The sequence below is a fragment of the Lygodium microphyllum genome, chromosome 9 (genome assembly GCF_053477565.2).
Source record: "Lygodium microphyllum isolate KBCC chromosome 9, Lygodium_microphyllum_v1.1.10, whole genome shotgun sequence".
Classification (NCBI taxonomy): domain Eukaryota; kingdom Viridiplantae; phylum Streptophyta; class Polypodiopsida; order Schizaeales; family Lygodiaceae; genus Lygodium; species Lygodium microphyllum.
In genome coordinates, this window is record NC_141143.1 from 155,940,795 (window position 1) to 155,964,187 (window position 23,393).

Genomic DNA, 23,393 nt, shown 5'->3' on the forward strand with positions numbered 1-23,393 from the left:
TCAAGTCCATCTTACTTTTATGAGTTCTGTTTACTCTCAACTCCATTTTCTGTTGCTCTTGGCTTTTAACGAGTGTGGGTGTGGGTGTGACTGTGGGTGTGTGTGTAGAGGAGTGCTGTTTTGTCTGTTCATCTGTCTTTATGGCTTGGCCTTTATTTTGGGATGAGCATGGTGGATGACCCTTTGTGTCCAAGAAGGCGTTTTTTATTAACAATTATCTTTCACCTTAACTTTTTCAGCAAGAATTTTATTATGTCATAGACACTCTTGCATCCAAATGCTTCATGATGATGATTTTAATGGCAAAATTTTGCTTCTTGTATGCAACATTACGCGATTATGATAAGTACAGCATGGCTATAAATAGACAGGTACAATCAGTTTCGGAACGTTGACATCAGATTGGTAATTGTGGAGCTCTTCAGTTGTTGGAATTGGTCAAATGGATTTGGCAAATAGACTGCTCGTTGACAAGAGTGATAGGAAACTTCGAAAATGGTAGCTAAGAGCCCGATGTAAACCTATGAAGAATAAGGGCTGTTCATCAGATGGCCTTCAAGGGGCTGCACCATTCAAAACGTCAGGATTCCAGCAGAAGGGTTATGAAGGTTGATATTAATTGGATTGTTTTCAAGCATGAATTGAAGATGCTTTGCCTGGCAAATGAAGGGACAAACAAACAAGTCAGTGCATTGTTTGTTGAGCAAAGATGAAATGGACCATTGACGACAATTGATCCACCATTTCTGGATTGCATCATGACCAAGGGTATACTTAGCAATTCCACCAAAAATCCATGGATACACTAATTTTTCAGAAATTGTTAAGGAATTTAAGAATCCAGCCTATTTGTGCTAGTCAACTTCATGAGGCTGACACACTGTACACTCATGCACATATTCATTAGCAAAGGGATCCTTGTGCGGCTAATACAAGTACCAGCTATGCATTGCCAAAGTCTGGTGTAAGCGTAAATGTCCAGCACTATGTGCATTTGGACACTTAGATTGTACATCCTTATAAACGGGTACACCAACTTTGCCTTGCACAAAAGTAATCAATTGCTGATGAAATAATTTGTGCTATCTTTCTCTTGGTAGCCAGCTTATGGGCTTTTGGACTGTCTAAGCTCGATGGGCTGTGTGTGTTGGCTTGAATTAGTTGCTAAATCCTACTGACATGAGGATTTGATTTGGCAATTCCCCGTTTGAGAAAGAAAGTATTTAGTCGAGATTGCAAAAAGATTAAAGCATAAATCATAGAGATGCTATTAAGAGCATCAATGCCTAGATAGTTGCACCCTCATATCAGCATTAGCTCACAATCAAACTTTGAGGTGAGTCCCATTCACCTCACCTTGTGGTCTTAGAGATGGGGCTGATTGCAAAGAATATACATGAAGTGGCGGTGGGGCATCCAATACTTGGGGGGATCACTCATAAATATGTAAGCCTATCATGTGGGTTTAAAAGAATGGATTTCTAAAATACCATATTTACACATTAATTTACATATGCAAGGGTGTTTGATAAAGGAGTTATTCACAAATTGAATAGAAAAGGAGTTTGTTAAATTTAGAAAAAATTCACAATTAAGGGTAATTTTAAATAGGCTTTTGAATGCATATGATATAGAGGGTTTACATATAGTGAACTACCCGAGATTCAGTAATAGATATGGGTGCCACATGATGTCGAAGATTAAGCATATGGATGACCACTACCACCTTCTTTTGTATTGTGGTATGATAGACTGGGTGTTAGTGAGCTTACAGATCCCTTAACAGGGCATATAGGTCATCTTGGAGTTTCCATGCTCGGATTTTTGAGTTAACAGACCAAACAATTATGGTCAGCGGTAGGCACATGAAGCTTTATGCAAGTAACCACACATAAGCAAAGATTAAATATTAAGCAATAAGCCATTGCCAAGTATAAATCCTTAATGGTTTGACCAAATATGCATGCCAAACAAGGAATTACCATCGTGAAAATTTGGGCATTGCCATTTGGTAATCAAACAATTCTCACACTTTATTTAAAAAAAAAAACTTGGAAATCCAATTTAAGGAGGTCTTGCACACTCAAGGTGTGGGCAATCATGTCTCCAAGGAAGTTGAGAATGGAGGAACAACAATAGTGCATTGCTCTCCTCAAACTGACCATTCTCCTTCTTGGAACCATGGTTGGCTGATATTTGACAGCAGCCAAAGGAAGCTTGATGTGAGAAGTCTATAGTCAACTGGCCTCTTGTAGCCATTATAGATGTCTTGGAATAAACCACAGGGATTCACAATACCATAGGGTATAACGACAACATCTCCAAATGAAATTTTATAATTATGCTGACATCCACGGTAGTGATTTCAAGGCCTTGGAAGGCTCATTTGTGCATCCAAGGTCATTTTGTGTCATGCCCATTTTATAACTTTATTATATGTATGCTCCATGTTAAATCTGATTTTCCTTCCCAACACTCTGATTTGTAATATTCAAAAATCAAATATATTGACCACTTTGCTGGTCATATATTAATGCTAATTGAGCATCCATATGAACACAAGCAAGTGGCTAGGAATAGGAACGTCTCAACCTAAAGCACCCAAACATTTGCCTTTTGAGCCATTGACATGTCCTTTCTCCTTTCATCATGGCTTTCTAGAAGTGTGTGCTTCACCTTTGCACTAGAAACTTGTTCTTACCGTATTCCTTCTTCAACCTGAATCTTTTAAACTATTATCCCATATGTTTTAAAAATGCGGCATAGACTAAGCTACCTGGATGTCATGAATCCGGAGCCTATGGCTAGGAGAGACTTCATTGATGTGGAGACCACCAATATCTAGTATCATCACATGCAAAATGATGGAAGTTTTGTATCTGTGTAATGTTATGTATATTTTCTTCTCTATTCTCTAATTGGGATGCATATATCAAGTCCTAGTTACCTTCCATACAAATATGCACAATTTAGGAGAGGAGGTGGTCGATCAAGATCAAACTCTTTCCAACTCACCTACTTCAAAGTTCTGATTCCTAGCATGGCCCTTGCTACATTGTTAAATGCACTTAGAATCACCATGATAGGGATACCCTTACATCACCTTCGTATCCATGCCTAAGTAGCCCATGCATACGAGCATCCTCTCATGCATTAGGTATACTTTTTGTTTCCCAAGTGGCCACTTAATTTGCCCACATGGCAATACAAAGTTGGCCTTGCAAAAATGAGCGATGAAAGTGGAAGAGTCATAACTGTTGAACACTAAGAAAAATGAGCGCAAACACAAAAACTCAAACAATGAATGAATGGGCAATGGAATCGATAACACTACATAATACATGGGATGTACCATACAAACCACACAGGTGAATGGAATGTGTAGTGATGAGTGGAACCTCCCTCTCATCAAGTGGATATGATTTGTTACAAGAATGGAGAAGTGGAGTATATATAGACTCTAGGATGAGACCCAACTGTCATCTGAGACCAAGGAGCTAGCCCTAAATTTTTTTGAGAAAAATGGGGGTTTTGGTGTTTTCGGATGGGATAAATCAATACACATGGGATCAAATGCCAATAAAATCTATATTTTTACTGTTCTAAGAATCAAAAACTATAGCTCTGAAAATATATCAAAATTTTTATTGGAAAAATAGAGGAAAATAGAGAAAAATGGAAAAAATAAAAGAAAAATAGGAATACACATTAGAAAAATATGGAAAAATATATTAAGTGGTCGTGGATATATGGTAGTGGCAAAGCATGAGGTTTGGTCTCAATTTGCCCTATCTTTTTGTCACAATGCGTGATTTATTGCTTTTTATACATTAAACCATGACAAAACAATCTCTATACACCTATGCAAGGAAGCAAAACTTAAACGGTGAGGGAGAGGAGGATTTTGTGCAACAATTTGAGGGCTCAAATAATAAAAATTCTAATTGTTTTTTCTATGCATAGCATTTAGGAAACGGCCTATTTGGAAATAAGGGATCTAGTAGTGATGGGGAACATGAAGCCCCTAATAATCGTCATTGTGTCCCATACCACAACAATGATTTGCTAGAAACTTGTACCACCATAACACACACTGTAAGGTCAAGGGATGCTTAAAGAAAATGCTTCAAGTACTAGTGAAAATACTCCAACAAGGCTCAAGCTTTGGGTCATGATTCCTAGTCTAGGCACATCTAAAGAAACCAAGTCAATGCTGATCATACTTAAACTACCTCTTTTTGTCACAATGCGTGATTTATTACTTTTTATACATTAAACCATGACAAAACAATCTCTATACACCTATGCAAGGAAGCAAAAATTAAACGGTGAGGGAGAGGAGGATTTTGTGCAACAGTTTGAGGGCTCAAATAATAAAAATTCTAATTGTTTTTTCTACGCATAGCATTTAGGAAACGGCCTATTTGGAAATAAGGGATCTAGTAGTGATGGGGAACATGAAGCCCCTAATAATCGTCATTGTGTCCCATACCACAACAATGATTTGCTAGAAACTTGTACCACCATAACACACACTGTAAGGTCAAGGGATGCTTAAAGAAAATGCTTCAAGTACTAGTGAAAATACTCCAACAAGGCTCAAGCTTTGGGTCATGATTCCTAGTCTAGGCACATCTAAAGAAACCAAGTCAATGCTGATCATACTTAAACTACCATACTCAAACCCTGATTACAAAAACTGGAAAGAGTTGAATCTCTAGGTCTATTACTAATGCCATGCAAAAATTACATCATGACCATGGATTCCCCATCTTCAACCAAACAGTTGAGGTGCCCTTCCATGTGGGAATAGACGAGCAAACATGGCTTGCTATCCATACCTCCTATCATGAACTTGAAAGTCAAACCAGCCCCAGGATTTGAATCATTAGACTATGTCATTGCATGTAGGAAGCCTCTCTCAGGGTCCATCGCATCATATGAACATATGGCAAGCATTGGCATGCCTTGCCTCCACCCTCTTACAAGCATCCTCCTTAGTTCCAATGACACATGAGGAGCACTACTTCACTACTATAGGATAGGGATATCCTTGCTCTGTGCCAAGACATGCACTAGAGGAGAATAATTGCGTAGAAGAGGAGATCTGGAATGCCAAAACTTGCATAGGCAAATCCGCTAGGTACTACTAAGTCTAGCCTACCCATGCCATACTAGAAGTTGGCTTTCATCTCTAACATGGAACCACCGTCCAAGTAAGTTAGAGGGGTCAAGAGTCAATGTAGCAGCCATATGTCCATCATCCAAATAGAAATGACCATGCTACCAACGAACAAGGTGACCCTCTCTATGTCTGTTAACATTGTCAATTGGTTAGCATGATGACCATGGATGAAGCATGATATCATCTTATCTAGATAGCATAGAGATGGCACCACCAAAGTCATCCAAAAGCAGCCACCAAGAGAACTTGATGAAAGCATGCCAAAAACTGTAGTGACGGGTCAAGCACAAAGATTGAGACAGTCAGTCTTTATGTGCAGCGGAGAGACAGAGAGAGTGAGAGAGAGTAGAGCAGAGAGTGAGCACATTTATAGGTACAATGACGAGTGTGTATATTTAGGTTTTTAGATAGATATATATGTGTAAGTATGAGTGCTAAGGGTGTGTTCACACCCAAGCACATTTAAAGGCACAAGGCCTTTATTTCCAACAACCTCCCACCTAAAGGCAATGTGCCTTAAGAGGAGAAAATAATCAGCTAAGTCTAGTATGTACAAAGCTGAAATGCATAGATCTATCCAACTCCCTTCATCTGTCGGCAATAAGCAAACCGCTCTGCTGAAAGACCCTTTATGAGAAGGTTTGTAGGATTATCATCTGTATGCACTTTGACAAGCTCGATGCTCTTGCTGTCAAGTACGTATCTATCGAAGTGTTTTTCACTTGTATGTGCTTTGTCTTTGTATGAAAGATAGGATTCTGTGCTAGCATGATAGCACTCACTATCACAATGGAGAACAGGTAACTCTATGATGCCAAGCTCTCCCACCAGACGTGAAAGGCATAAAGCCTCCTTGCATGCCTCAGTGGCAGCCACATACTCTGCCACTGAAGTAGACAATGCAACACACTTTTATAGCCTAGACATCCAAGTGACTGCTCCTCCTGTGAAAGTAAACACATACCCAGAAGTGGACTTTCTGCAGTCCGCATGACCAGCATAGTCTGCATCCATAAAGCCAACAACAGATGCCTTCTGCTTCCCAAAGTAGATGCACAACTGCTTTGTGCCTTTGAGGTATCTCATAATACCTTTCATTGCATCCCAATGCTTCTTGCCAGGGGTTGCCGCGTATTTGCTAACCACTCCTACTGCAAAGGCAATATTAGGACGTGTAGCAACCATAGCATACATCAAACTGCCAATAGCTGAAGCATATGGTATCTTGGCCATTTTAGTCTTCTCATCATTAGATGTAGGGCTGTCCTCTGCATCGAGTTTCACATATGGAGGCAATAGAACCCTAATCGTTTTCCCCCCCTCCATATTGAAATGTTGCAAAACCTTGGAGATATACTTCTACTGAGATAGATAGAGTAAGTCTTTTGATCTATCTCTGAGTATTCACATGCCAAGAATGTGATTTGCATCACCAAGATCTTTCATGTCAAAGCTGCCATGAAGACTTTGCTTCAGTGAATCCAAGGCATGAGTATCCCTGCGGGCAATTAGCAGTCCCAGGCCTGTTGCATACTAGGCAACCTACTTCATGGCTGGGGAACCTAATTTCCTGCTCCCTGAGCTGCTGAAACTGTGTGTTTTTCTACTGCTGGAGCTGCATATTACTCCATTTTGCTGTCGCAAGCTCTTGGAGAGGTTCAACAACTGCTTCCCCTGCTAGATGGCCTCATTAGGAGGCTGGGAGATCTATTCTACTACCTCTATATGCTGGAGACCCTGCATTTTTACCTCCCCCACTTGCGTTTTTACTGCGGCCCTCATTGTTTGCCCTCCAGATGTAGTCACCTGTTTGTCTTACAGCTCAACGATCTTGCATTTTTGGATCGCCTGATCCAGACTCTGAGCGAAATGCAGCACGCTGAGATGTGAAATTAGTGAATGACAGCAGCACAAAACGTCAAAACTAGCACTCTGAAGAAAGAACAGTGGAAGAGAGAAGACAAGAACTCAAACAATGAATGAACGTGCGACCTAATCCATAACATACTAATGAAATGTACAGCAATTCACAAGATCTGAGCACTCGTGAATGGTTTAGCTCCAATAAAGCCTTCCCACATAGACCTCTTGGAGAGGAAGATGACTCATGTTAGGATGGTGGCTTTTGCTTAGAATGAATGTATACGAGCACTAGCACAACCAGTTGGTTCGTCCTTTGGGAGGAGGAAATTGTTTTGTATTTGGGAAGGTCGTAGTTTACCGTTGCCCATTTTAAGTTTTAATTTCGTGATTCATGGTTGGGTTGCACCCCTTCTGGAGTATCCCAGTAGTATTGGAAAAATAATTGTGTGGGTGAGTGTCTCTCTTTTGCAAGAATATGCCATATGTATTATTGCTTGATACTTGGTGCTGAGACGTGTACACAGCATCAATCAATTTAGCATAGTTTTGTGAGAGAGAGAGAGAGAGAGAGAGATGGATTCCTATTACGGGAAAAGAAAAAAAGAAAAAGAAAAAGAAAGATATGGATGGTGGGCAGGTGGAAATTGTGAAGACATGCAGAGACTTGGGTGTCGGACCCGGTGGCTTTTATCGGCCTGCGTACGGCGATAACAGCAAAATGCATTTATGGATGATGTGCCTTGGGATGCACTGGGAGCCAACCACCAGATCATACGAAGCTACGCGCTCTCGGGTTGACAATGCGACACCACCGGCGATTCCTACTTTCTTCTTGGCGTTGGTGGACAAGTGTCTCAGTGCAGCTCGGGTGGCCGCTGGTAAATCGGCCGAGATGCCGGCCATGAATCCGAATATCTGCCTGGTCAACTTCTATGGGAAGAGCGGCAGGTTGGGGATGCATCAGGTATGTATGAGAGAGCGTTGTTTCATGGGCTGGCGGAGATAATTGGTGTGTCTCATCTCATGAGAGTGTGTGTGTGTGTGTGTGAAGCAGGATAGGGATGAGAGTCCGGAGAGCCTGGCTCGGGGGGTCCCTGTGGTTTCCTTCTCTATCGGCGACTCAGCGGAGTTCGTGTTTGGGGTTGATAGGGACATGGACAAGGCCGAGAGGGTCGTTTTGGGATCCGGGGATGTTCTCGTTTTTGGTGGTCCCGCAAGAATGATATTTCATGGGGTGTCCCGCATCTGCCCACAAACCACCCCCTCCTGCCTCCGTCACACCACCAAGTTGAGACCTGGCCGGATCAATCTCACATTTCGTGAATTATAAATTTCCACCTTCCACCGCCCCGAGTTTGTAAATTGTGAATATATGTTTTGATGCATCTACATGCCAGATCTTTTGCTCTTTCGGTGGGCTAACCAACCCTACCTAGGAAGATTTACTCTTTTGATGTGACTCTTAGTCTAAGGCGCTTGTAAAAACACGGATCACTTATAATGCCAAAGGTATTTTGTTTTTTAGAGGGCTTCATGCCTATTTCATGCATATTGTAGAATAGGGGGGCCCATTGCCCTTCGCACGATATTCTAGACGGGAGGAAAGCTCTTTGAATCAAGGAGAGCTTGGGTCATTTTTGGGGCTTTGCCAAATGCCCATTGCATTCGTGGATTGTAGGGATGCAAGGCTAATTTTCTCAAGGAAAAATGGAGATAAAATGAAAGGAGTGCAAAGGAAAACACTAATAATGATTTCAGGAGTCTCAGCAAGGTAGAAAGGAGTGCAAAGGAAAACACTAATAATGATTTCACGAGTCTCAGCAAGGTAGAAACGTACTATTGGAAATGACCCTATTAGAGGCATTGTAAATATTCCATAATTTTTTGTTAATACAATCTCGAATCGCATTATAAAAACATACTATTGTACAAAAACTTAAAAATAGTAATAGAGCACAACCATCGATATCTTGAAAAGTAAATTCTTGTTAGATCTTTAGTGCCCATTCAATAAGAGAAGTCTCCCACACACACACACACACACACACACACACACACACACACACACATATACACAATCTATATTTGCCATTGTTGCATCTCAATTTATCAAGCCATTCAATCTATGTAGAAGTGACATCTTCCAAGGCATTGGAATAGTTGGGAAGGGGAATTTTATTAGACCTGTAATACTAATACTTTTGTAGCAGACTATTGGTCTTTCCTCCTACCTTTGAAATCAAAGGAAAAACCATATGAGGCTTCTAATTCTTATTCATTACCTACTTCTAAAAGGCAAGAATGGGTTGAACTTTTGTGGATGTTGTGTATTAGCTTAAGTGTGCTTTGTGCAAAATTTGCCAATCAAACTTGAGTATGATTAGGAAGCTCTTGTGCATTGAACGTCTAGTAAAGTCTTAGGTCTCAAAGTTGTCATTTGATCAAAGCCATATTTGATGATGGATTGACTATCTGCTTATTTGAGTTCATTTCATCTTGATAGCATAGTAGAAGCAAAGAAAATAGTCTCTCATTTTCGTGTCTCATTCTAAGGTAAGTAGAAATATTATGTGCACTGTTGTATCAAGCTTCCATCTTGTTTCTCTTCTATATTGCTTGCAAAACATATTAAGCACTTTGCTTTTGCGAGGATAGACTACCAAGTTTGAGTTTGCCTTGTCAAGCAAGGGGTCTCCTATTGGCAATGTGATGGGGGAATTTTGTTTGGATGTTAATGCTTACCAAAGAGTAGTTAATAAATAAATAGATAGCCTAGAGTAAGAAGTAATAAAATTTTGTATTGGTATGAAATTAGTAAAAAGTGATGGGAGCAATAAAAAAGGCAAGTGACATAAATCCAATGGAAATGGTAAAGTGGTTCAACGATCTATGCTAAGGTTGAATAATGTAGTGTTGATTTTAATAAAGGATTTGTCTTGTAGGACAAATGGAATTGCAATTATCATATGCCATGTTTGATTGTAGTTGCATTGTGAGAAAATTGAAGTCACCAACAATAACAAATGCCCTATGTGGGAATATGACTTTTGTGATGCTCTCACAAACATATTGGTGGGGGTTATATATGTAAACATTGTAGTTAATGACCTATTTGGATTATATAGGAATTACAACAACATGAGATTTGATCTGGCCTTGCAATTGGCAAAATAATCTTATGATAGATTACGAGGCTACTTTTGGTAGAGATCTTACATAGATGCATTGGCAAGTAATAGCTTAATAGATGATGGTGCTGCTTGTGTGGTGTTAAGTACATTGGCTATTGATAAATGAGCAGTCCTTGGGTACATCATGTGCAAGGACCCTTAGATTGATATGCAATGGCTATTGCCTTGTGAGCAATATATTCCATTGAGTGAAGCCAAGTTGTCACATGTACTTTGCATCGCTTGCAATGATCCCTTCTCCAAGCTTGGTTCAAAGTTAAAAGAAAATGACTAGTTAGTTGATAGGTGAATATGTGGAGTGTGGAATACTATTATTTGTGGAATAAATGCATAAGATAATAGGATTGAAAATTCTAAAGCACAAGGTAAAAACTAAAATGAAGCAATGAACAAAAACTAGAATTCTTGAATGTCACTTACAATAGCTTTTTGTTTTCATCATTAGTTCAATCATTTGTTTTAAATGTTGGGAATCCTTAAAGAATGCGATTTTCAAACTATTTACTCGTACAACGGGGCTATCACAAAAAACATTAAAATAGTTCATATTGTATTTATATCTTTGCATTATTGAGATATCCAAGTATGGGAGCATCTTGGGATATTAATGCTTAGTAAAGAGGAGACATCACTTGCACAAATCAACCTTTGAAAAGCCTATCTAGGAACCTTATTGGATGTTATAACCCCTTATATGTGCTTATAGTTGCTTTAAGGAATTAAGTTCAAACCCCTTCCTTTACTGAATTAATTATTTCATAACACCCTTTTTACATATACAAATTTTGTTTATAAATCAATCCATAACCCCTTCCTTGCTCAAATTAGCAATGGAGTACATGTTTAAGCCTTTAATGTCATTCTCTACTCAAAATTTTCACTCATGTAACAAATTCAATTTTCCAAGGCTTGGGGACCATTGTCTCAATAGTACAAATTTTATTTTCTTGGCCTAAAATATTTGAACCTTTTGTCCCCTTATATATGTAAGATATCAATCTTTGTGCCAAAGAAAGTAATATTAATAATGAACCAAACCAATTCACTTTCATTATATGACAACTCAAAGGAAGCTCCCAAACCAACCAAAAATATATTAAGAAAAGATTGAATTAGTTTCATAAGTCAACAATATTGAGATTGGATATTAATGTTGTTCCTATTTGAGAACTTATCATCCACTAAAGTAGGCATGTCACTTGATCAAACAATTGAATTGACTATAATATTACTCCACAAATGAAAATGTAAAGATTGTAGTCATCTATAGTTTCATGGTAAATTTGTTAAAAACTATCAAAAGCTTAGTATAAGTAGAAATATTGAATGCTCTAAGTCTATCTTGAAGATTAGCTAGGAAATAATCTAACCGACACTATACCAAGTGCACATGTCTCATTGTCTATTTGCAAATAAGTACCCTACAAATTTATGCAAACCATAGTTGTTTAAACACAATGAGATAGACACTTACTATGTGCAGGATTGGCATGAACCTCTCACATCACTATTTAAAAAGTCATCACAATGATGTTTTAAACAATGAAATGGAAGTTGAAGCTCCCTCCACTTTCCCATGAATCTCTCACCTACCTCCATAGCCACCCACCTTCATTGGAGGGCTTGAATCTCTCAAACTAGGCCATTTTAGCTTGTGATTCCTTCTGGGATTATATTCCTCGGCTCTAGGCGCAACTACCTATCACTCAAAGTGTGGCATTGCTCAACGTATGCTCCAACATTGCATATGTATCAGCCTGTTGTCCAGTTCTGTGCCATCACAATTCCTACACTTTGCGCAATCATCATAGGCCTTTTCTGATAGACTTTTTTAGGTCGAATGTGTATTTGTGTAATGTTCTTGCCATAAGCTCTTGTACTCCTCATATAACATTTGCACATGAGACTTTTGACACCATGATGTGAAAAGTCTTCACAATGATGTTTTGGCCATACATGGACTTTGGTAGTGGAAATGCCTTGTACATGTTCTTGTAGTCATACCACTTCAAACTAGTAGATTGGCTTGCTTGAATATCACAATACTAAATAAGAGAGAAATCTCTTCCACCTTATACAGGTCAACTTTACATAACGTCATCTCTTGCAATCACTAGATTATTAAAAATCTCATACTAATCCAAATTAGCAAATTGGCCTGCCTAAATATCAAAACACTAAATAAGAGAGAAATCTCTTCCACCTAATACAAGTCAACTTGGATAAAGTCCTATCTTGCAATCACTAGATTATGAAAAACCTTATACTCAAATTCATTGAAGACATTTTTATAATAGAGACTACAACCGTGGTTTGCATTACAAAGAGGATCACTATTATTTAGAAAATGGCTAAATTTTGCATCAAATAATTCTTCGACTCAATATATAAACAACAAGCTACTTGCCTTCACACAAATCAAAGTCTATGAGCTTGAATAAATCAACAAAAGATATGCAAAAGCCAAAAATAGATATATTCAACTTTCAAAAATGGGCAAGGGAATCCATACATTCATGACCTTAAACATTTGATACCATCTAGCATGTAAATTGTTATGATGATTGCATCATTTTTGGTCACGATGTAATTCTAAATCTAACTCGCTATCAAAGACTTTGAAGGTTTTCTACCACGCACGTTAAAGTTGTTTTGATGCTATAATGACATGTTCAAGTTTGTTGACATGAGAGTGTCATGATACAAGTTGGATGTTGGTTTGGAAATTTGATATGCTAAAGCATGTTTCGTATTTGTCCAAGTTTATTATTTTATTATTGTTGCATGTGGAGACCACTTCTTGGGCCATCTAAGTTTAAGAAAGAAGAGAAGTTTGAGAATGCTACTTTAGCTTGATTATAAACCTAATTACAAAGTTACAAGACAAGACAATGTACTATAGTTTAGGGAGCTAGGTCTCTCAAGTGAAGATCTGAAGAAAATTAGCACCATTAGTCAAGAAGAGCCGTTGGCATCACCACCACATCTTGATGTAGAGGAATGGGACCTAGTGGGCACCCTAGAATGAGCACTCTAAGAACCAATACCCATGGAAAACATGCTTGATGGGCATATCTCTTCGAAGACAAGCAAATATTCTAAGAAAAAGAGGAGAGAAAGGCTAGAAAATGTCAAGGTTGAATTTGTTACCTCATCCCTACCAAATATGCCATTATTTAAGAGCAAGGAATCTGCCCTCATTTATTGGGAAAGTGAAATCTTGACATTAGAAAAGTGGGGGTAATAGAATGTACCCATGGACTTCATGTTCAACCCCCACAAAGACTTAGAATGGTGTTTTCCCTAGATATGGTGCAAAAAGTAACTAGGAGTACCATTAGGGAAAAGATGGCTTGACCACAAAATACAAAATCTAGGAGTGTAGTAGCAAGAACCGAAAGACTGTTGGCAAGCAAGGTCTTAGAGGTACCTAAAACAATGTACAAAAATGAAGTGCAGATTGTATGGAGGAAGAATATTTTGGATTCAAACAATGAGGATTGGGTCACTTTTTGTAGTGCCATGGCCTTGGAAAGAGGAGACCCAACTCACGTGCCTTACCCACAAACGTATGGGGTGCACTATGACCCTAAAATCTATGATCTCTTTGACTTCCCCCTCATCTTCGATGTCAATGCTCAAAGAGAGAAGAATAGCCTCAAGTTTTAGGAGTGAGACTTGACTCCCTACATCAAGCACTTTGTGATAGGATTTTGAGAGTGTCCAAACCCAACCTTCATCACCACATGTAATTATCTTAGGATGCTTCTTACTTTATAGAATCAAAGGAGAGCACTAGAAGAGGAAGGCTACCATTTCTTATTCTTTGATATAAATGCATGTATCAAAAAATATGCCATGGTTAAGGCACATTCTCTATGCTAATATTTCAACCTATTGGAAGTCATGAATGCGAATTGGTTCACTAGTTGTAACCACTTGTTCTTGCCTAGCACATCTTTGGTGACATGTGAAGAGCTATCTTATGAGCAAAGACTGCATAGAGTGGGTGAGACCACTCCTCCTCCTTGCTCAAGAAAAGAAAAGCAATAAAAGCGTATTTTTTAACAAGGGAGAAAAAAAGAGAGCAAAAGCTCCAATGCAGAATAAGTATATGCACGCTCACCACACCTAGAGGTCCTCCAAGTATGTGCAATGGCCTTTATCAGATGACTCCATCTCTAATCCCCTAGCTCTATTCTCCACTTTAGAATATTAGGGCCTACGGGTAATATTCTACGGGCAAGACATTATGGGCTTGCTTGGTAGACCTATCACCCTTAGCATTGCACCACACTTTCCATTCTGCACCAATAGGTTCCTCAAGTGTGGGACAACACTCTTGGCTTGCTTGGAGTTTGACCCATCTCCCACTTACATACGCATAAGCATATTCTTCATGGAACTATAAGGTAGACACACCCTAGGGACTACTCACTAAGGAGAAGTACATCGAAGATCATGAAGATAATCAATCAACATTGATGGCCATGCCTTTGAAGACATCACCCTCTTCTTTAAATCATCACCAACTACTAGAGCAATGAAGATAGTTCTGACCTCTACACCTTGGCCCACTATCACTCCTCCAACAAGAATTTGTAGAACTAGAAAGATAAAGGAACAAATGATGGAAGTTGCTTCAAGGACGTAGTAACTTTTTTGGCCTTATCAAGATTGTTTTTGGGCACTTGTCGTTTTCTAAGGATGATATGATTGCAATCACATTTTTTGAAAGAGATCCACACTCCTATGCAAATTGTAACATATTTTCTAGCTAGGTTAGTGCCCTACAATGGATGCGAGATTATGGGCATAGAGATTATATTTACTCTAGCGAGAGAAGATCCAATTAACCAAAGGTGCATGCACAATCAAAGAGGGATTGATAAAAGGGCCAAAACGAGGGTAGGGTTCCCAAGTTTTGGTGGAATCTTGACCCTAACCCTATGTATAAAACCCAAAAGTTAATCAAAGAGCTCACTCTTGTGTACATAATTTTGCGAGAGAGCTATCTCTCTTGCTTCTAGCTATCCACTTTTGTACTTGTAGAGAGAGAGAGAGAGAGAGAGAGAGAGAGAGAGAGAGAGAGAGAGAGAGAGAGAGAGAGAGAGAGAGAGAGAGAGAGAGAGAGAGAGAGTATGTGTGTGTGTGTGGTAGGGGGGGAGGAGGGAGGGGAAGAGTGAGAGACCAATGGGAGAATCTCTTCTTCATCTCCACCTTCTCTTTCTTCTTCCTCTTTCCATTCATCTCACCATGGAGCTTTTGTGGAACAGCATGAAGGCTAGGAGTAGTGATTCCACTCAAGGGTGCACCATTTAAATCATGGAGCCATTTTTGAACGTGTTGAGTCTTGACTATAATGCTTTTGATAAGAAGGTGAGTTCACATGAACTCGTAATTTATCTTACATTCTTACTTTTGAGGATTAAAAGGGAAGTGTATGGTTAATGAGGGAGAGCATAGCTAGCTACATGAGAGATATTAACACTAAGGTAGGTTGAAGCTCTTGAAATAAGAAGAGCACAATCCAAAGCCCTGTCATTGTGCTTGTGAGATGTGAGAACCTCATAGTAGTTCTTGTCAATGACCAAAGGTATCCTTGCCATTTTTCTAGGAGAAATCTTCCGTTTTCCCTTTGCTTTCATATTGGACAACTTTGGAGTTTGTTTTCCTTTTTGTGGACTATTGGGTAATTCAGCTCTGTATCACCTCTAGACACCTCCTTTTAGGCCTTCTACATATTGTGCCATCCTCAACCTCTATGTCATGTAGAGGGTGCTTTCCTATTAAGGCTGTTTACATGAATGTAAGGACTTGTAGGCCATGTGGTAACCCCTAGTAAGTGCAAACTAAAAGGAAATCAACATCACAGCTCCACAATGGTTTTCCCATACCTCCATCCCAGATCAAAGCAGTTTGATCTACATGATCACAAGCCACTAGTCCATTAGAAAACCTTGGCGGATATTATTAAGCTCAGAGAATTTTATAATCACCATGATTAAACATCATGATCAATTTTCAACCAATGTCAATTAGGTTATAGTCTTTATAATTGATCAATAAGTAAAAAAAGTCTACCAAAAGCTAGAGTCTATAGATTAAGAGCTTCATCAATATGGAGACAATAATAAATTCTATGAGTATCATTCTAAACTATTTATTCTTCCAATCCATCAAATGAGGATTCCTTGCGTCTTCAATTCTCAACTTGGTTTCAAGCATCAGTGACAATCTTACAATGACCTAATCATTCTACGCATTACACTACACCATGTTTGGAGACTGTAACATAATATTGTTGCAAGACAGATCATGTAGGTTCTTATAGGCCCTAAGCCCATGTATATTTATTGCAAATGTTAATGAGTATTAGGATCATTTTCTCACCTTGTTCTAGATTTGCAAACGATGGGATTTTTTTTTTGCAACAATAATTAGACATACTTCAAAACATGTCTTAACCTAGTTGCTTGTATATCATCGCATTTAAGTAAGGCCTACAACTTTACACAAAATAAAGAAAAATTGTATAGTACCTTAATGCATGCTTTCTAAGATATTAAGCACTTGGGGGATTCTAGTTACTAACTTTTAATCTCCTTCATTTTTCTATGCCATAATACAAAATTTTTTAAGAAGTATTTTGGCATAAAAAGCCTCAAACATTTATTATGTTAATCCTTAGTAGGACTCAAGATTTATTGGTTCTTTTTTATCTTGTTTAATGTGGAAAATAGTTGAGTATTCTTGGTTCTAGGAGAACTCTTTCATGGTTTTGAGTTTCTAACATGTTGCTTGTTGGTCTCTACAAAGCTTATACATTTTTGAGAGAATGAACTTATTCAAATTTGCAAATGGAAGACTATTGTTTTCTCAAGGGCCGTTTAAATTCTTATATCTAGTTTAAGTACACTCTCTAATTATTGAAGATGTTATATGTGTGTTGTTACCAAGTGCATATGAATTCATGCCCTTTTTAAATTTTGTAGTCTTTTATCTTTGGATATTAATAGCGATTCACAAGAAAAAATATTCACCAAGAACCACTCTAAAACATGTTTGATTCTGGCAGAGTGTCTTTTTGGGTTTGTTGGTGTGAGATAACTCTATGATTAGAGGTCTTTTTTCTTTGCAAGAAGAAAGGGGTACCAATTCATTCAACCCCAACTCTATTCATGATATTTGACATTCTTTTGTATCAATCTCTTTCATTCATATTCTTGTATGATAATCGTGTTTCTATTCCTTGTTTATCAATCTCTTTAAATTGTTTATCAATTGTTTTGTGAAATGAATCCAAGTCTTTTGGGTAGCCTTATCTTGTATCATTTTAAAAAACAAGCAATATTGAAGTTTCCAGAAACTACATAGTCGTTATGTACTTCTATTGGACTATTTTTGACATAAAATGATGACACTCAAAGAAGCATAAAAACAAGGCACAAAAATGTCCATGCACATATAACAATTTTATCTTTTGTAAAGGGGATAACATTTACATTGTTCCAAAATCACTAAAGTACACACTTACATGAGGGGGCCACATCCACATCCACATCCATCATAAATAAATGGTATACATAAAAGTGTTACGTGCATGCATTTGTGAAGGGTAGGAATACTCAAAGTTAAAGGCCAAAGGTCTTATGATATCAAATGTATCAAAGTTTCAAAGAAATAATAAAATACGAAGGGGTGTGCTTTTTGGGGAAGAGGTGGGGTGGAGTGCACGAGTGGTTATGTGCCTCTTTCCCTTCCCTCTCTTGTCCAATTGCATATTCTCTTTTTGGTGGTGCAAAAAGTTGTTCTCTCTCCTCTCTCCTCTGTCTTTTGTGCAGAAATTCTTATTTTTCCTTTTGTTCTTGTATAATGGTTGAAGCTATGGATGAAGATGATGAAGATAACGAATCAGTTCATTATTAAGTGGAAGATTTATGGTTTCTTTTCAGTTTTGAGATTAATGGCTCAGCCATGTGCATAGATTTTGCACGCTTCTACCTTGGTTTCATGTTCATTTCCTGCCGTGGGAGGGTTGCTGTCATAAAAGTATAACTTGAATAGATCCACTACTATTAGGTATTGAAGACTAAGACTTGATGCATAGATCGTTTATTTCACCATTTCCTATAATAAATTTTCAACCAATTCCTACATCAAATGGTTACTTCATGAGGTATGAAAAGAATTTGGGAGTGCATATAGGACATGTACCCCTAATGGAAAAAGGGCTTGTTGAGTCCCCTTGTTCATTAAGTTAAATTTACATGTAGGTTACTAGCATCACATTTTGAAGGAACATTTAAGATAAGTCAGAGCATGAGGCCTACACATAGACACACATTTACACACCCCTAGATCCATGTTCCTACATGTCCTTTTCTCTCTTGGCCTTAGGGAAGGATATCAAAAATATCTGGTTGTTCTATGTGACAATACCTTGTTAGATAGATGTACACCAAGTCTACTTATGGGCCATTTAACAAACATGGATTTATGGTTTATTTGGACATGCATGCTTCCTTCTTGGTTAAGATCTAATCTACATCCCTCCCAATTCAAACATATCTAATGAATGGCTAAGCCTAGAGGTAGTGGTATAGACCACAAGCAATGGATATTGTTTCATGATTTAATACTTACACTTATATTGAGGCTACACCTATGCTCACATCAAATTATACAAGTACTTCTAACCAAGAGGCAACAGTTTATCTCACATGCATTTCACTCTTCTTTATCAATGAGTCAAGTTGCAATATAAGGCCTCAAAGTTCTTTGATCAAATTTATACATAGAAAAAACAAGACCGAAATTTCACATTAAGCAAGATAGACTCCTATTTCCAAATCCTAAACATTAGAAGATATGCACCTTATTTTAAATAATGAAGAGCCCTACCAAAATTATATATACTATATATACTTGTGTTCACATTTAGATATATGCACATTGAAAAGTTATATCTCCAAGGTTGCAAAGATCTTCAGAACTAAAGCTTTTGGATTTATTCCTTTTCATGGAATACGATCGCAAAAATGGGAATGAAACCTATTTTGTAAGTACGTGAAGGAAGCTCTTCCAACCTTCCAAATACCTAATTCTTTGCTAAAGCAATGTATATTGAAAAATAAGAATAGAAGTTTTGTTCCAATGAAGAAGGACAATGGATGATTAGGTATATAAGGTTTTTGAGTTTAAGATGCATGAGACTAAATGCACTTGAGTGACTCTAGTGGTTGCCATTCTAGAAGTATCATTTGCATTCCACTCCTCCGATTGGGAGCAAACCTGGCATTTCTATCTTTTTCCCCATTATGCCATTAAACCTAATGAGTCATTTCCTAGATTTTCTCAAACTGATAGGTGTTCCATCAACTGTCACAGCTCCACCTATCCTTTTGATCCCAATGGAACACCAACCTAGCATATTCCTCCCAAAGTTCTTTGGATCTTCCAATGAAGATCTGGATGCTTTTATCAAATATTTTGATGTGACATGCACACTCAATTACCCTAGTGAGGTCCATTAAGCCCACAAAGTTGTCGTATTTAAATCCTCGATGTGGAAAAAGCTTGCAACATGGGTAGTGGGAGAACATGGCTAGCCATCATGGAATGAAGCACTAAATGTCTTCCATATCTGATTCCAACTAGATTGAACGTATGCCCAAAAACTTGAAAGACTCCGCGACCTGAAGCAAAGTGATAGATTAGTCCAGGGATACACCACCAAGCTCACAATATTGAATAGTTGCATTGATCCAAATGTCTAGCCAAAAGATGAAATGTTGAATACCCTATATGTTCAAGGTTTCAATAAACCTATTTGGAAAGCATTCACTTTCGATGATCTATCCCATAGCAACATTGGCCCATTTTATAAGAAAGCACTCATGTTAGAGCATTTCCTATCAAAAGAAAAGTCAAGAAAAGGGAAGAAACCTGACAAGTCCATCGCAAAACATCAAAATGATGAGTAGTGAATCAACTTCTGATTCTAACGTGGAAGCAAAATCCTGCAATAATATAGAGTCTAATTCCGAGGAGGAGGAAGAAAGAAAGCACCATAAGAGTAAGAATAAAGACAAAGGAAAGAAAACAGTGGAAAACATCAAGAAGAATGAGGTCAAACTTGTCTACCCATACTTCTTCTTGTTCACATAGTGCCTCTTATACATTAGGTTGTTTCTAGTTTGTGTGGTGAGGATGATCCTACTTCTTTTGAAGAGGAAAAAAACAAAAAATTGTATTGCTGCTACATAACCTCAATATGATGCTATCATCAATAATGGTACTTGGTTCTTATTTGTCTTTCCTCGTTGTAGAAAAGCCATTAGTACAAAGTGGATTTACAGGTTCCAGCATCAGCTAGATGGTATTGTCAATTACTATAGGGCTAGATTTGTGACAAAGGGTAATGCTCAACATGAGGACATTGACTTTGATGATATCTTTTCTCCCACTTGTCATATGATAACAATTTCTAGTATTTGTGCATTGAAGACTTAGAATGGTTAAAATATGTATGAATTGGATATCAAAACCACATTTCTAAAATGGTAATTTACATGAGAAAGTATATGATTTCGAGCCTATGGTTTTTTCAAAAGGGGTAGAAAAACAAAGTATATAGATTTAAAATTGCATTTTATAGACTAAAGCAAGCACCTCAAGCTTGGTATCAGAAGATATAAGCATACTTGATTGCATAGGGTTTTCAAAACCTTTTATGTCAAGCATGAGAGTGATATGCCTCTAATCATTATGGTTTATATCGATGAACCAACTCATTGGTCCTAGTGACACATTGGTGATTGTAAGGCTAAGTTGAATTCAACACTTTGACATCTCAAATTTGGGTCTATTGCATTCTTATTTGGGCATTCAGCTCAAGGATTGTGATGGAGATATTGCTTTGTGTCAAACAAAGTATGCTGAAACATTATTGTAGAGATTTGGTCTTTAGGATTACAAAACTCTTGCTACTTCTATGGAAATAGGTTTGAAGTTGCATCTTCATGATGCTAGACACTAAGCTATTGGAACTTGATTTATGTATATATTATGAGGCTTGGTGTTCAATTTGAAGTCTCATAGATGAGGATGTTTATGAATATCCCAAGCGCCAAGTATGGCAAGGCAGTGAAGCATATCTTTCATCACTTGAGTGATCCTCAAGAGCTTTGGTTATTTTATCCCAAGAGGGGATTAGTACCACCATCTTTACATGTTGTTTTGCATTTTTACTACACTAGTTATGAGACACATGTATCCACAAGTGGTGTTTGCTTCATGCTTAGCAACTCATGCATATTGTGGTTAAGCAAGAGTCAATCAACTATGGCCACTTCAAGTTGTAAAGGTGAATACAAGGCAGATTTCATAGCTACGATGCATGCACATACTCTGTGTGTGTGTGTGTGTGTGTGTGTGTGTGTGTGTGTGTGTGTGTGTGTGTGTGTGTGTGTGTGTGTGTGTGTGTGTGTGTGCGTGTGTGAGAGATTGGATTTAGGGTGGTAAGAATGCACATGTACAACTTTGAGAACAAAATGCTTAAGAGCTCACAACACAATTGGGGGAGAAAAAATGTCCTTTAAAATGTCCTAGAGAGGAAAAAAGTGCCTTGATGGTCCTAAGCGTGCACACATGTATGAATATCAAAATATGGCAATAAATTCTCTCTTGGACTGATGTGATAAACAAGAGTAGACACTCGTGTAGAGGGAAGACCTAAGATCGAAGGACTATGATCGATCCAAAAAGGAGAGTAAGCCAAAAGCATTTCAAAAAGCTTCAAACTTCTCACAAGGCAAAGCCTTTATCAAAAGATCTGCAAGTTGGTCTTGTGCCGACATATAGGCCAAGACGATCTCTCTTGCAAAGAGTCTCTCCGTGGCATGATGATCATGTACCTCAATGTGCATTATCATTATGTAACATGTGCATGGACCATTGGATTCCATGTTATCACCAATCTTCTCTAATTGTTAGTGAAGACGATGATGGTAGATGGCCATCCAATATCCAAATCAACCAAAAGGTATCTAAGAGAAATACACTTATATGTGTCTATAGCATATAAAATACTCTTTTTGATCAGTCTATTAGAGGTTATAGCATATTTTCTCATGGAGTCCAAATACCATTATTTGAGGAGTTTTCCTATCTCATAAATGACGTTTTGACTGAAGAATAACTAAATTATGGACTCTAATTCACTATCAATGACTATTCTCAAATACCTCTTTGGTGTGAGCTATTTCAAATTCTAAATAAACTTAAAGAAATGAAATATATGTAAGTTAAAAGTAGCCCTAGTAAAGATGTCCAGTGGGTTTGTTAGTAGAATTGTGGTTTGATTGTAATGCCACTTATGAGATATATCACATGCATCCATTTGTATCATGTGACATACCTTTCCTTTTCAATGCAACATGATTTTTTAACTTATTATAATTTGGCACTTGAAACTTGTTCTCATGTGAGCCATTACCTTATGTTATGTAGCCTTAGCAAAGATACGTTGCATAATGAGAATTCAAGGATTGAAAAACTTATGCTAACCAATTTAATTATTTTTTTTTTCAGTGAAAGACATGAAGACTCCTATCTTATGTATCGAGAGAGAAGGAGAGACAATGTGATAAGCTTTCCTTTTCCAAGGCGATGTGAATTTTGTTATTTGTCTAAGTAACTTTATTAGAGCTTCTTGAAGTTCTATTGATAAGCATGATATTAAATTTTAAATTTTTTCAATTTACCATTATTTCTATAGTTGGTTTAACTAACATGTATAAAATCTAAGTATTTTGGGATTCTTTACTTGGTGCAATTGTATTGGAGTTTTGTTAAACAAAGGCAAGAATACAATTGAACTTTTCTTTTTTGGAGATTATGTTTGAGAATACAATTGTCCAAATGCTACTTTGGCAAGATTAGGAATAATATCTTGCTATTGAATTTATGCATTTTTAATGTTTTTGCAAGTGTAATAAGATATCAATTTATTCATTAACAATATCCATGTCACTATTGTAGTTCTATGAGCACAAACATATATTGGATTGTTACATTTAATTATTCCACTTGAAGCAATATCATAGCTAATGGCTTAGAATGTCAACAATGTGGTTGTGCTATGAGCATGA

At 37.7% G+C, this 23,393-nt stretch overlaps 1 protein-coding gene across 4 annotated transcripts in view; it reads left to right on the forward strand.

Moving 5' to 3' along the window:
- LOC148031756 (uncharacterized) overlaps positions 1-22,936 on the forward strand; it is an 84,689-nt gene extending 61,753 nt beyond the window's left edge. Inside the window, exons 5-6 of one of the 4 annotated variants that reach the window (XR_015691946.1) lie at positions 368-2,266; positions 2,581-7,678. Coding sequence is in view for 3 of the 4 variants with exons in the window: in XM_087685407.1 (XP_087541533.1) it covers positions 7,686-8,012; positions 8,103-8,378 (603 nt within the window). In the remaining variant the exon portion in view is untranslated. The other 3 variants (XM_087685407.1, XM_087685408.1, XM_087685409.1) reach the window with 3 other exon arrangements.
- The last annotated feature ends 457 nt before the right edge of the window (positions 22,937-23,393 follow it).